The 16092-nt window shown below is 36.1% G+C and overlaps 1 protein-coding gene across 6 annotated transcripts in view; it reads left to right on the top strand.

Moving 5' to 3' along the window:
- DROSHA (drosha ribonuclease III) overlaps positions 1–16092 on the top strand; it is a 126252-nt gene that overhangs the window by 52705 nt on the left and 57455 nt on the right. For 5 of the 6 annotated variants that reach the window (XM_047853699.1, XM_047853741.1, XM_047853734.1 and 2 more), the window contains 4 exons: positions 441–610; positions 7798–7922; positions 9559–9658; positions 11073–11180. In XM_047853699.1, coding sequence (XP_047709655.1) covers positions 441–610; positions 7798–7922; positions 9559–9658; positions 11073–11180 — 503 coding nt within the window. The remainder of the gene's footprint in view (positions 1–440; positions 611–7797; positions 7923–9558; positions 9659–11072; positions 11181–16092) is intronic. The other variant, XM_047853728.1, reaches the window with a different exon arrangement.

A 16092-nucleotide genomic window follows, 5' to 3' on the forward strand; every position in this document is an offset into this window, starting at 1 on the left:
AAATACCTCATAAAAGCTTAGAATTTCCTTAAGACAGTAACATCACTTCTAAAGAGCTTTCATCTGTTACCTTAGAAGGAATGATAAAATATTTAAGACATAACATAGTTCTGTATATTATAAACTGTGGCTCTTTATGCTAGGTGGTTTTAAATTTATTTAGGTAGACACTTTTTTTATATTCATGCCTCACAAATGGAGCCTTTTATCATTTATAATGTTGTTGTTGCCATTTTAGTAAATGAGATGGTTTATGAGCACTGTTCATCAGTGAAACAAATGGCTTTTGTATTATTTGGCACCTGGTTAAACAATGTAAATTCTAAATTACTTTTTTATAAATGTCCTTTTTTCCCCTTATTGTTTTGTTTTTCCTTATTCGGCTGATGATTGGCTGTTAAGTAGCCTTATTTTTCCCTCTCTTTCCACTCCTACTCTAGATGGAGGAAAGGAGGTGCTGTCCATGCACCAGATTCTCCTTTACTTATTACGGTGTAGCAAAGCCCTGGTTCCCGAAGAGGAGATCGCCAATATGCTTCAGTGGGAAGAACTTGAATGGCAGAAATATGCAGAAGAATGTAAGGGCATGATCGTCACCAACCCTGGAACGGTATGTTCTGGTGCTTTCACGTTCTGAGACTGAATTACATGTTCTGAGACTCTTTCCGGGTTTGAATGTTGACAAAAACAGTAACAAAACATTTTTTTTTTTTTTAAATTTTTTTTTTAACGTTTATTTATTTTTGAGACAGAGAGAGACAGAACATGAAGGGGGGAGGGGCAGAGAGAGAAGGAGACACAGAACCGGAAGCATGCTCCAGGCTCTGAGCCATCAGCCCAGAGCCTGACGCGGGGCTCGAACTCACGGACCTCGAGATCCCGAGATCGTGACCTGAGCTGAAGTCGGACGCTTAACCGACTGCACCACCCAGGTGCCCCTAACAAAACATTTTAAAAGTTTTAAGTATTCATAACCTTTGAATAATTTTCCCTTTTTAAAATTTCATTTTATTTTTTTAATGTTTATTTATTTATTTGAGGGGGGCAGAGAGAAAGGGAAACAGAACCCTAATCAGGCTCCACATTGTCAGCACAGAGCCCATTGTGGGGCTTGATTCCACAAACCATGAGATCATGACCTGAGCTGAAATCGAGAGTCAGGTGCTTAATGACTGAGCCACCCAGGTGCCCCAAGTAATTTTTCCTTTTAAATATTTAGTAAAAAAAAAAAAAATTGACAAGGGAGTCATATTGAGTAGTAAATTTCTCTGATTAGTAAATTTTGTCCATTATGGAGAATTTAAAAGTTTTTAGATATGTTCATATCTGATTTTTTTCTGAGTATAAAAGTAACATACTTCACTATAGAAAATTAAGATAACAGAGAAAACATCCCAGAGAAGACAATAAAAGTTATCCATGGTTCCATTTTCCAGAGATATTACTATTTACTTTTCTAACCTCTTTAGAGACTTTCATATTGTTTTAAAACAAAATTGGCATCATACAATTAAATATTAATATTCAGATGTTTTTCTTTTCTTCCTCTTCCAGAAACAACCATAAAATTAATTTTTCATAGTCTTAATTTCTTTATGAGTATAATTTGAAAAGGCTCCTAAGTTATTTAATTTACCCCCTATTATTGGACACCTAGGTTGCTTCCAGAGTTTTGCTGTCACAAATAGTGCTGTAGTGAATTTGTATATGCATGTATAAACACATATATACATAACTATGTATGTATCATTGATTATGTGTCTGTTTAATGTTTTAGGAAGAAGTCCCATAAATGATATTAGTAGGCTGAAGATATACACATTTTAAAAAGTTTTTATTTATTTATTTTGAGAGAGACAGAGTATGAGCAGGGGAGGGGCAGAGAAAGGGAGAATCTCAAGCACGCTCCGCACTGTTAGTGCAGAGCCCGACAGGGGACTCAAACTCATGAAACTGTGAGATCATGGCCTGAGCTGAAACCAAGAGTTGGATGCTCAACTGACTGAGCTACCCAGGAGCCCCTGAAGATACACACATTTTTAAGGCTTTTGATACATGTTGTAAATTGCCTTCTAGAAAGGTTCTAAAATTTGCACTTTGACCGGGAGTATATGAGCATGTCCATGTCTTCATATTGGTTATAGTGTACTAGTTTAACAAAAATACTATCAATTTACCCAGGGGAAAAATTATGTAGTTCAGTATTTATTTTGGTTTCTAGCAAAAATTGGTATTTTAAATATTTCTTGGCCTTTCATGTTTTCTTTTGATAATGACCTATTACTATCTCTTGTCTAATTTTCTTTTGTGATACTTGTCCTTTTTCATTGATCCTTTGCCATACTTATTACCAGTATTTCCCATTTCTTTGTTTCTTAATTTTTTTTCTAAAAATTAGCCTCTAATGTTAATTCTTGAAGTAAAAATGAAAATATTAAGAGCAGAAAGTCAAAAGTTAAATAGATTCTCTTATAAAGAAAATGCTGTTTTGTATATTTATATGAATTAAAAGTTTTTTCTCTAAAGTATGTTACTGTAATCATAAAATAATTATATATTGGCTTCTTATCAGGATAAAGTTTTCCAGAAATGGAGAATTAAAATATTTTTACGTAAAGAAACAGAGTAATCTATTTAAACAAAGCTGTTGTTTTTAAAAGGCTGCCAAATTGTTTAATAGCCTTGATTCATAAAAATAAAAACTCTGGATCAACTTTTTCTAGCATGACAGTAACATCTGTACAGACAAAATGTTACTATTTACAAATCAAACATTCCAGCTAATACTGATTGTTTCAAACAAATTTAGACAGTGAAAGTGTTTAATAAAAATATGTTTAAACATAAAACTTGTTTAAAACTTAAAACAATCATACAGTTTTTACAATTACATTGTTAGGCCACATAAATAATTGTTAAAGTAACTCCAAAATCTATTAAGTCATAGCATTATGACAATATAACTGTGAATTTGGTTTTTCTTCTTAAATAGTTGCATGAATTTACATTTCTTCTGCCAGTTTTAAAGTGGGGTCAGAGGATGGGTGGGGGTGATGGTGGTGGGAGACACACCTTTTCATCTTGGTGGGTCTGCCTGAAGAGTCTCATGATCTGTAGTGGACACTTTGGGAACACTTTCACCCTGGGGCTTCCTTCCACAGAATGGTTAACATTTCCTAAAATCCTAGAATCAGTTGGAAAGCTTTTGAAAATGTAAGAATGCCCTGACTGTCCCCACCCACATATATTTCAAGTATGGGGCCCAAGGATCTCTAGTTTAAAAAAAAATCCCGCAGTGCTTTTCTGATTCATCCATTGCTTGTTTTTGAGCCAAAGGCATTGAGGATATTTACTCCATTGCCGTGATTATCATTTAGCTCCTTTGTTGAGGGACTACTGTTTAAGCTAGGTGTTAGTGAAGTACATAGATTATATATGTTGTTTGTCCGGGCACAAACTCGTGGCATAGCCATATGAAAGTAGTCTGCGATGAATTGTTGAATCAGTGGACTAGTCAGTCGAAAAGCCAATCAAGAAGGCCTGTAGTTTCAGGCGGGATCCCTGGACCAGGCTGCCAGGGATACTTCATAAAGGCTACAGGGAGGTCTTTAAGGAATCAAGAAATTGTAGAATTTATTGGCATGAATAAATTCATATACTTGGAAGGATAAATGGCCAGTTTTAAAGATAATGAAACCAGATTAATCAGGATGAAAGGTTTATGTTGGGAAGTAATCAGAAATAAATTAAGAAAGATAAGTTTGGGTGCCAGACTTGGTGACATGTTAAAATTAATAAAAATATGTTTAAAGGAGGAAAATATTCTGAAATTCAGTATCATGGAAACATCATTTCATTATATCTTTTGCGAATAGAGCAGAGTAGACATGGCATCACATTTTATCCTCTGCAGTACTTGCTTTGAAAGATTACCCAGTGGTAAGAATATTGGAGACTTTATTAAATTTTTCAAGCCATTATGGTCACATTAAGTACTTTATTGCTGCAGAACTTAAAAGAATTAATCTCCCTCCTGAGGCACTTTGCCTCTGCCAGGGAATACTTTGGTCATTAGCAAGAACTTTTTTTTATTCTTCCTCAAAGCTGGTATGATGGATATTGTAGGGTGTGGCCAAAGTCTAGAACTTATTTCATCTTGCCCCTCTGTAAATTTAGAGATGCTATAGATATTTTAAATCACAATTTCTTTGGTTGATGCCATAGCATGGTGTTTAAAATCATGAAAACATGAATAATTCACTAGCATTTTCAGTTGTGCAATTCCTCTTTTAAAACTGTATCCTTCTGCTTAGATATACAAAATCTTGGTAACATTTCTTAGACATAAATAACATGTTGCTACTGATGATGGGCGTTTAAATAATTTCATATTAGGTTACCTGTTTCTAGAAAATCTTCTCCAAGAAGTTTATTAATTTTGAGAGCAGAGTTCAACTTTTCCAAATACTAGTGAACTTTTGACTGTTAAGTGACATTTAAATATTCTTTTAAAACTTAAGTATACATTGTTTTCTAATCAGTGTGTATGAATTTACACAGATGTATTTATTTTGTCACTTACTTGGATTTGTCAGATGGCTGAGTGGGGCTACAATTATGGGTGGGGTAACCAGCTTGTTTCAGTTGCTGGGGGTTTTCCCAGTTTTACCATTGAAACCCCTCTGTCCTGGTTAAACCAGGCCACCAACCAGACTCTGACTGTGGGCATTGCTGTATGGCAGAATGAATCTTATTGGCCTCCATGTGGATCAACTCTGTGGCATTTGGCTCTAAAGCAGCTGAGCCAAAGAGTTTAGTTTCTAATTAGGGACTGCTGTGAGAGCTGGATATAAGCAAGGAGGTTATATAATAGCTTTTACCATCTTTTCACAAACTTCACCTTTTAGGATGAAAGAAAGGTATTTCACAAACAGTATGTTGTTAACTGAAGAAGGAACCACCTGTTCACTCTTCCTGTATTAGAATTAAAAAAATGAGGCTTCTATTAAAATTAAAAAATGTTCTCCATGGACATAATGAGAAGCTTAACCATTTGGTTTTTGTACCACCATACCTTCTATTTTAAAGGTGTAGAATTAAAGGAATACATAAGATCAGGAGTAAGACAAGGATGCTCACTTTTATTCAACATGTATTGGAAGTCCTACCAGAGCAGTTAGGCAGGAAAAAGAAATAAAAGGCATCCAAATTGTATGGAAGAAGTAAAACTGTCACTATTTGTAGATGATATGACTTTATATATAGAAAACCTCTAAAGGTTCCACCAAAAAACTGTTAGAACTAATAAGTGAATTCAGTGTAGTTGTAGGGTAAAAAAAAATCAACACATAAAAATTTGTTGGATTCTTATATATTAACAGCAAACTATCAGAAAGAGAACTTAAATTAAGAAAATAGTCCCATCCATAATTACATCAAAAGAATAAGACACCTAGGAGGAAATTTAAACTAGGAAGTGAAAGGCCTGTCCTCTGAAAACTGTAAGATGTTGATGAAAGAAATTGAAGACACAAATGAAAAGGTGTTCTGTGCTCATGGATTGGAATTAATATTATTAAAATGTCCATATTGCTCACAGAAATCTGTGGATTCAGTGCAACCCCTATCAAAATTCTAATGGCATTTTTCACAGAAATAGGATAAACAATCCTAAAATTTGTGTGGAACCACAAAAGATTTTGACTAGCCAAAACAGTCTTAAGAAAGAACAGAGCTGGAGGCATCATGTTCCCTGATTTCAAACTATACAACAGGGCTATAGTAATCAAACAGTATGGCATTAGCAAAAAGAAAAATAGACACGTTGATCAGTGGAACAGAATAGAGAGCCTGGGAATAAACTCCTGCATATATGGTAAATTAATTTATGACAAAGGAGGCAAGAATATACAATGGGGAAAGGAAGTCTCTTCAATAAATGGTGTTGGGAAAACTGGACAGCCACATGTGAAAGAATGAAATTGGACCACTACCTATGCCATATGCAAAAATTAACTCAAAATGGACTGAAGACTTGAATGTAAGATCTAAAACCATGAAACTTACAGGGGAAAACATAGGTGGAATCTCTTTGGCATTGGTCTGGGCAATGATGTTTTCGTAGCGGACTCCAAAAACGCAAAGGCAACAAAGGCAAAAGTAAACAAATGGAACTACATCAAACTGAAAAACTTGTGTTCAGTGAAGGAGATCATCAACAAAATGAAAAGGCCACCTACTGAATGGGAGAAGATATTTGCCAATCAGATATCCAATAAAGGGTTAATATCCAAAATATATAAAGAACTCACACAGTTCAATAACCAAAAAACCCAAATAATTTGATTAAAAATGGACAGAAGATCTGAATAGACATTTTTCTAGAGAAGATACAAATGGCCAACAGGCATATGAAAAGATGCTCAACATCACTAATCATTAGGAAAATGCAAATCAAAATCATGAATTGTCACCTTGTACCTTTCAGAATGGCTATTACCAAAATGAAAAGAAATAACAAGTGTTGGGGAGGGTGTGGAGAAAAAGTAACCCTTGTATACTATTGGGAGTGTACATTGGTGCAGTCACTGTGGAGAACAGTATGGAGGTTCCTCAAAAAATTGAAAATATACCACATGACCCATGAGTTCCACTTCTGGGTATTTATTTGAAGGAAACAGAGACACGAATTCAAAAAGATATGAACGTTTATGTTCTAGCAGTATTATTTACAGTAGTCAAGATACGGAAAAAATCGAAGTGTTCATCAGTAGATGAATACACACACACACACACAATGGAATAGTGCTCAGCCATAAAAAAGAATAAAATCTTGCCATTTGCAACAACATGGATGGGCCTTGATGGTATTACCCTAAGTGAAATAAGTCCCAGAAAAAGACAAACACTGTATGATTTCACTTACATGTGGAATCAAAAAACAAAATGAATGGACAAAGCAAAGCCAAACTTAGATACAGAGAACAGATTGGTGGTTGCCAGAGAGGAAGGGGAGTGGGCAAAATGAGTGAAGGGGATCAAGAGGTAAACACTTTCAATTATAAAATATATAAGTCATGGCGATGTAATGTAAAGCATAGTGACTATAAGTCAGTAATACTGTGTTGCATATTTGAAAGTTGCCAAGAAAAGATCTTGAAGGTTCTTATCATAAGAAAAAAATTTGTAGCTTTGTATGGTGACAGTTGCTAACTAGAGTTGTGGTGATCATTTCATGGTGTATACAAATACTGAATTATTATGTCCTATACCTGAAACCAATATAATGATATATATGAATTATACTGCAATTTAAACAAAAGAAAGGAAAAAACAAGGTACATAGAGAACTAATGGAAAAAAAATATGGAGAGAGGCATCTGTGTACCCTGAGTAGAAGTAAGCCATTCATTTGATATGTGAAATGAAACAGAATAAGCCAGTGCATTTCTTCCCTGTAATGTGGAATATTTCCCCTGTGTCTTTAGAGAGGTTAAGGAAAAGTTATATCTGACTAGATGTCCTTTTAAAAGTTTAATTTTTAAAGGTTTCTATGTGGACTGTGAAAAAGGACAGACTCATTGTTCATTATACCAAATGGCATAGACTCATTTACAGGGATGACATTATAGTTTTTATATAGAATAGCTGCTATGATTAAAGTATTTTAAATGACATTTTCCCTTGGGGATTGAGGCTTTCCCAGAAAAAAACCCGATTAATTTCTTCCTTACTTAGGTTAAAGTCAATACTGAAAGTCTTCTTATGGGAATAAACGGCTTTGATTTTTCTCTCTAGAAACCTAGCTCTGTCCGCATTGATCAACTGGATCGTGAACAGTTCAACCCTGATGTGATTACTTTTCCGATTATCGTCCATTTTGGGATACGCCCTGCACAGTTGAGTTATGCAGGAGATCCACAGTAAGATATTTCTCAGTGTTTGTCATAGCCAATTTCACCTTCTACTAACAGCTGAATTAGCAGAGGAATACCCTTTAGTGGATGTTTTCTTTGTAAAAAAAATTAAGACCTGAAATGAGCCATGTTTCCAAATTTAGGTTACCAAATGAAACACGTTTTGGTAGCTCCTGAAGAATTATTTTCTCTATTGATTTGACTGTAGGTAATTATTATTCAATAGGATTATCCTTGGCAGTTTTGGTCAACATGAGTCCTGTATGTTTTTAACCTTAAGGAACTTTTCCTTTATTCATCATTATAATATTTATTGTTATTATTATTATTTACTTTTCCAGTGTACTCTAGAGGAAAGTAACACCATGTTGGTTCCTAGCACTGCCGGATTTATGCAGAGTTCTGTTTTGGGAGGCATCTTAATAAGCTCAGGATCCTATGCAAAGTCAAAGGTTGTGTTCTAAGGAGAAGGCATGACTTCTGACTCTTAGAATTGATGTTACTTTCCACGTTTGAGTTTTTCCAACTCGCTTGTTAGTGTTTTTCTGGGAGAAGCTGAGGATGTGTGGGAATAGAAATAGTACCATTATATTCTTCAGAAGTGTTTGGATTTCCTACCTCGTTAAACAAACGAAAAAATGGTTTCCTGACTTAATTTTTTTTTTTAAGGATTCATAATGGGAGAAAAGGGCATGGGAGATTTTCAATTCATAAATACAATTCTGGCTGATACATTAGAAGAGGCTAAAGGGTTTTGTTCTTTTTTTCCCCCCTTTGGATAAAAGTATGAAGCAGTGAACCAGGCACTGTGTAAGTACTTCTTTCTTTCCTCCATTCTCTAAAAAATTGTTACCAAAAAGGAGAGACCCAGCTAAGGCCAAGAAAGGAGCAGTTTGAATATGACAAAATTCTTTGAAAGTCCCTTCTTGTCAAAAATGTTAGTAGAATGTGATAGGCTGTCGTGGACTCTCCGATGGCAGGACTGTGTGCTGCTAAAGGACCGCATTTCTCTTCATTCCCAGGACGCTTTAACAGGATCCTTTACACTGAGCCAGCTTATCCCATATTTGGCTGCAACAAATAAGCTTATTTTTGTCATGGTAAATACAAATTGGTGCACACCATTCGTCTTTTTCCTTCTCCAGTGGAGAAATGGAGACAGCTGTGTAGCTTGGGTATTGGCATGGATGGGGTTCTCTTTTCTAATATTCTCCAGCTTTTATTTTCAATGTAGGCAGTTCAGAGACCGACAGCATCCTTGTTAAGTAAGGGATCTTTCTTTCAACAACCTCAGAAAGTACATATTTAAATAAAATAGGTAATGATGAGAAATGATACATATTTCTGTTGGTTTTTATGTTTCTTTGGAATTCTTTCCAGAGAGATTCAGGCATATAGTGACACCTCATTTTCAACACAGACTTATAATAATGAACTTAATTACTAGGTTCCAGATGACTCTTGGTCATCCTGCCCCACTGCCCCCAAATCATATCCTTCCTTAGAATGAAGGTTTGTTACCATTAAGGATCTCCAAAAGAATGTAATTTATGATTCAGCAGGCCTATTAAAACAACTGGTTTTATTGCACTTCAGATTCTCGTTCTCCTTGTCTGAGATGTCTGTCTGTCCTTTTCCTTAGGTACCAGAAACTGTGGAAGAGTTATGTGAAACTTCGCCACCTCCTAGCAAATAGTCCCAAAGTTAAACAAACTGACAAACAGAAGCTGGCACAAAGGGAGGTTGGTATCAAATCCTGTTCTGTGATAAATGATGATGTGCTTCAGATTTATTTCAAGATTATTGCATTACACCACTCTTCTAGAATAAGGTGGAAAAACACTTAAAAATATCATACTTTTTCCTCACATTGGTATATAGATTGATTTTCTTTTCCATCTTTCAGTGTCTAAGCATTTTCCCCCTAAAAAGGCCAGTTTCTTCATGGATTCCTACGATTGGGAATAAATGTATCTTTTAGAAATTTTCCAAATTTTAAAACTTGCTAGGTCAGTTTTTTATCATTAATTAGACTGCATATAGTACAACGTGGGTCTTACTCAAGTTTCTTCATCTTAAGGTTGTAAAAGATTATCTTCCATATGTCTGTTAGTTTAGTAGGGTGAACTTCTAAGGTTTTATATCCCAAATTCCATATTTTTTTACTAATGGGTAGTATTATCCCTGTATTCCAGGATTATTTATGTTTTAATTCTTAATTCATAATTTTAAGAATAAGTGGATTCAATGTCAACATAGATTTTATCTCATTGAAGTTTTATTCTGCTTTGGTAGTATAAGAGAACCAGACTTTGAAGATGGGAAAAGCGTTTGAATTCTGGTCTTGTCCACTTCCTGTGATTTGAGCCAGACATCCTCATTAAAAAGGAGGGAAACAAGGCTAAGAGAGGCTGACTCAAATTTCTCTCTGTTGGTGGACCCAGGGAAATAGGTGCTTGTGTGGACTTCTGAAATACTCCATTGAACTTTCCCCCCAATGGTATTTGGTCTGTGGTAGGCACTTAATGGTGGGAGTGGTGCAGTAGTTGTTATGAGTACCTGTGAGATTCTTAGTAAGCATACAAATATAAAATTATTTTTTTATAATTAGTTTTTTGAAGGGAGGTAAAAGGGAAGAGTCTTGCAAAGTCTTGACTATGTCTTGCAAAAGTTTTGAATCATTGTCTTTTTAAAATAAAATGTACCCCTGCAAGAGTTTTTGTAAGGGTTTTGCAAATTAGAAGCAACTTTTAGAATTAGGTGGGTTGCAGGTTAATTTACTGATTGTCTTTCTTAGATGTAAATGCTTAACATAAGGCTTGATATAAATATAATTTTTACATGATGATTTTAAGTCCCAAACATCACATTTTGTGTATCAGTACAAGGTCATTTTTTACTTGAACTCACCAGAATAGTCGATTTGGTTTAGATTTTTTTCTTATGTAGTTACCAGGGAAGACCGACTTACACCCAAGGCTTTGAGGATCCTGGCCTTCATTTCAAATAAAATATTGTAATTTGGCATAAAGAGGTTTGAATACCTGAATATAAGGGTGATATTCAGTGAATCCAGCTTATAGTCTAATGCTTGATGTTTGGCTTAATATTACCTTACAACTGTCAGGTTACTTATCGTAATGAGTTCTTTTCTAGGAAGCGCTCCAAAAAATACGACAGAAGAATACAATGAGGCGAGAAGTAACAGTGGAGCTGAGTAGTCAAGGATTTTGGAAAACTGGCATCCGTTCTGATGTCTGTCAGGTGATGACGCCTCTGAGAACACAATTATACCTATATATCTCTTTTTTTAAAAGGCATCTGCCACTGAAGTTTTCCTAATTTCCATGAATTTCCGTAGAACATACTGTCTTATAGCTAAATGGAACACCAACCATAAATTGTTTTCTATTGTTTGGGTTTTGTTTTTGTGTCCATTTTCATGTTGTCTTGTTCAGTTGTGTGTGTGTGTGTGTGTGTGTGCACGTGTATGTGTGTGCCACTGCGTGTGTACACGTGTGCATGTGTGCAGTGGTGGGCAGTTACTTGGTAGTACTAAATTCTGTCTCTGCATGTTGAGTGAAGGCAAGTCTGTTCTTGAAATGCCCCCGCCTGTTCGCAGCACCTGTGTGGGTGCTTCTGAAAAGAGCTCCAGCAGCTCTACAGGCAGACTCCTGAAGGTGGTGTGTACAAACTTTCCAGACAGATGACGCAAACTTACACTTTAGAGAATTGAAGGCATTAATGAACAGAATCAGTGTAAATTTCATATTTGAGCCAAATGATAATAGTTTTTGATGGGTGAACTAATAGAAGAACAAGTCAGCTATATATGACTGTCTCACTAGTAACTATTTTTGTTTTCCCTATGAGTGGAATTTATACCAGATTAGAGATTCCTAAAACCGAGCATATTCCTGGGCTCTTGACTTGATTCTTTTGTTATGATTGGTACTGGTTATGCTCCATGGGAATTACAGTAGCAGAAATGAGTACACAGGCAGGGATCAAGTGATGTAGTTCACTGTGTTCAGGCTTTTGGAAGAATACGTACAGGCTTCCACTTAATTCTGTTTTGATGGTAGTGTATATTGTAATCAGTTCAAGCAGTCTTAGGAATTTATTTCATCATAATGAGGTTTATTTTTTCCTTAAGTCGGTGTTGGCTTTAATTATTATATTGAACAGTGGGATTTAATCTTATCATTAAATGTATTGCTGTGTAATTCATTTATGTTGTGATGTCTGGAGCTACATATTTTTGTGTTAAGATTAATTGCTATTGATGCAGTGTTACTAAATAGTTTGAGAATAGTTACCAACAGTGGCAACCACCTATATCTACCAAGTCTTCAGTTACTTTGTTAACTGACCAATTTTTTTTTTTTTACCATAAGTACTTTCAGGAGTGAGTATCTCTGTTGATTCTTTCTTAAAGCCACTTGAAGCCATGATACCCAGGTTTTCAGTTTCTCCCAAACCAACATAACGTCATCCTAAGGTAGACATTATAAGAACAATATGCGGAATGTTCAACAATCTGTTCAAAATCTGGTGTTTTCAGTGATAAGTCAGAATTGATAGAGACATCATAAAATTGTGGAACATTATAAACTGGAAGGAACCGTAGAGATCTTTCAGTTCAGTGGGTTTTAAACTTGTGTGTGTGTGTGGTTTTTTTTTTTTGTTTTTTTTTTTTTGACAAAACCCTATAGAGCCCTAATTTGTAAAAAGATCGAAAATAACTAAGGGGTGGTGGGAGTGGAGGGAGTATCCTGTTGTATTGATTTCCACCCTTGTAGCAGGCCCTAAGGCAGTTTTGTTCCACTGGACACAATTTTGTTTAAAGTATTGAGCCCTTGGGGCACCTGGGTGACTAAGTCAGTTAAGCATCCATTCTTGATCTGATCTTGATTGGCTTGGGTCATGATCTCACTTGTTGTGAGATTGAGCCCCACCTTGGCTCTGTGCTGGGCAGTTGGCTCCATGCTGGGCTTGGAGCCTGCTTAAGATTCTCTCCATCTCCTTCTGCCTCTCTCCCCATCCTCAAAATAAATAAATAAATAAATAAATAAATACATAAGTGCATAAATAAATAAATACAAAATAAAATTAAATTAAAATAAAATAAAACAAAGAGCCCTTTTCTCCCCCTTTCTTTCAGTGAAATGCGTGCATATGGGTGCTGAATAATCTTTTCCACTGCAGTTCTGTGTTCTTCAGCTGTGTCACAGATTTCTTATTCTGGCTTGTCAGCTAGATTAGAAGTAGCTGGAGGACTAGGTTATCATTTCTTTATGTAGTATATTTAACCTTCTGTCTGGAGATTGGCAGGCAAAAGCACTCAGTTAATTCCTTTTACTAACTGGTCAGAGAAATTGGACCCTGATTAAAACTCCTGCCAAGGTGAGTACTCCTTGATCTAATAATAGTCCTTTGCTCTGAAGGACTCCCACTCTCCCAAAGACAACTGCCATCTGTTTAGAAGCCATGCTTCCAGTCTCCAATCCTATTTTTTACAAGTAATGTTGGCTTTATTTAATTTCTTATCCTAGAATAAATGTTTGTTTTTGTGTGTGTTCCTGAAATCAGATGGCAGGTGGCATGTAATAATGCAGTTTAAAACATTCAAACTAAAGGCGTTTAGTATGTTTGGTAATGAAGAATAAGAATCTGAGAAAGAGCAGTTAAATGAAATTATACACTGAATACTTTGAGTAATCCTGAAGCCTGTGAATAGGTAGACTCATACGTAATTTTTTTTTTAAGTTATTTATTTATTTTGAGACAGAGAGCACACAAGCAGAAGAGGGGCAGAGAGAGTGGGAGAGAAAGAGAATCCCCAGCAGGCCCTGCCCTGACAGTGCAGAGCCTGATGCAGGGCTTGGACCCACGAACCACAAGATCATGACCTGAGCCGAAACCCAAGTCAGATGCTTAACTGACTGAGCCAGCCAGGCGCCCCTCACACTTAATTTTAAGGGAAAAAAAACCACTTCTCTAAAATTTTCAGGGGTTGGGCAGGGGAAGGATTCTCTATTTGGTAACACATTGATGTAGAACCTACTGTTCATAAGTAATAATTGCTACTAGGTTGCTGGCAAAAGCCTTTTGATGTTACCTTGCTGCCTCTGAGATGAAACTGTTGTCACACATCTGAGGTGGAGAAACTTAAGTACCAGCCCTTTATTCTAGATGTATAACCTCCCACCAGAGAAGTTACAGGGTTGTTACGAGGTTAGAAAATTCTATCTGATGCTCCAACCAATGTGAGGAGGAATGGGAAGCTAGGTGTGGGCCTGTAACCTATAATTACATGTGAACTAAATGCAGACTTGAAACTGTGTTTAGAGACAAACTATTGAAAGATTTATTCTGTGTTGCTGTTTATTAGAGTGAATTCTAGGTAACATGGGAGGAAAAAAAGCAAGAATTAAAACTTGAAACCAAGGCTGAAAAATTCAACAGTAGGACTCAGAAAAGGAAGAAAGGCAGCATGTTGTTACAGGATCTGTATTTTAAGAGTGGGCTTCTGCCCACTGAGGTTGAATTGGTATCTTATAGAAGTAGGTGCCTGTACTCTCTGCTATGGTAAGGAGGTAGATGGTCCATGGGAATCAATAAACTGAACCATAAGAATGGAGAATGGATAAATGTGACAAACAGAGACATCAAAAAAGAAGCAAGGAATCTGCCACCATTATGGTTATATAGCCCATATAAGGCTTATCCCAAACTGGGGAGATGAACTCATTGAGAAAACTAAGGAGGCACAGGTGCATGGAGAATTGCTGTTGGCGCTAGGGAGACAAGCTGAGTTGTGGTGGTTGGTCTTTGTACTGGGTACATCCAGGGCTATATTTGGATGCATTAATAGCTGTGCTGTCTTCCCATAGTAACTCTGGAATGGAATGGAGGGCTGCCTTGCTGGATCACAATAACTGATACTCTCGCTTCATGATTTATCAAGGGGACTGAACAGTGTAAAGAAATATCTCTAGGGATTAAGAGTTTTGGACAACACATTGAAGGAATCATTTTCTAAGTTTGAACTTGGGAGAGAAAATGGAGATTTATACCTCTGAGAGACATATGGCTTCACAGTTACTGATAACAAATTTTTGGACAATGAGAGGTACTTATTTTTTTATTTTATTTTTTTGAACTGGAGATGTTGTGCTTCTCGTAATGGAAGAAAAGGAGATTTTGCTTTGATGGCTGACTGGCCTGATAGAGAACTGTTAAAATTATATTTTTATTATACAAATTTCAGACATATAAAAGGTCAGGGAGAAAAGTGTAATGAACTCTGTGTAGTCCTCACACGGCCTCAGTGGTTATCAGCCGCATTTCTGTAATATCAAATACCAGCCAGTGTTCATGTTTTCCTGTCTGTTAGACCTGTGTCAGTCTGTTTGAATTGGGATTCAAACAAGATTCATACATTGTGATGAGTTGATGTATTTTAAGTCTCTTTACCCTAAGTTCTCATTCCATTTTCCCTTTGTTTTCCTTGCAAATTTTTGTTGTTGAAGAAACTCAAATCTCGTGTTCAGTAATGGTAGTGTTCCTGCGATCTGATCTGATCTGAATTTTGCTGATTGTAACTTTATGGTATCATTTAACATGTGCTTCTCTCCCTTGTATATCCTATACATTGTTATAAACTGCTGTCTAATACAATACTACTGGCTACACATGGGTTTATAAACTTAAATTAATTAGAATTAAATGAAATTAGGGGTGCCTGGATATCTGTTAAGGGTCTGACTTAGACTCAGGTCATGATCTCACGGTTTGTGAATTCGAGCCCCATGTTGGGCTCTGTGCTGACAGCTCAGAGCCAGGAGCCTGCTTTGGATTCTGTGTCTCCCTCTCTTTGTGCCCCTCCCCAACTTGTGCTCTGTCTCTCAAAAATAAATAAATGTGAAAATATTTTTTTTAGAATTAAATGAAATTAAAAATTCAGTTCTTAGTTGTCCTAGCCACAGTTCAAGCCCTTATTAGACACATCTTGCTATTGCCTGTTATAACAGCAGAGATGCAGAATATTTTCATCATCATCGGACGTTCTGTTGAATGGCACTGATCACTTGTAAGTGTATTTTTTTGCGCAACCTACTCTTAAGTGTTAGTGTGGTGTCTCTCTCCCTGTCTCTTTTTATTGTAAGTGGAT

Source organism: Prionailurus viverrinus, chromosome A1 (genome assembly GCF_022837055.1).
Source record: "Prionailurus viverrinus isolate Anna chromosome A1, UM_Priviv_1.0, whole genome shotgun sequence".
NCBI lineage: Eukaryota > Metazoa > Chordata > Mammalia > Carnivora > Felidae > Prionailurus > Prionailurus viverrinus.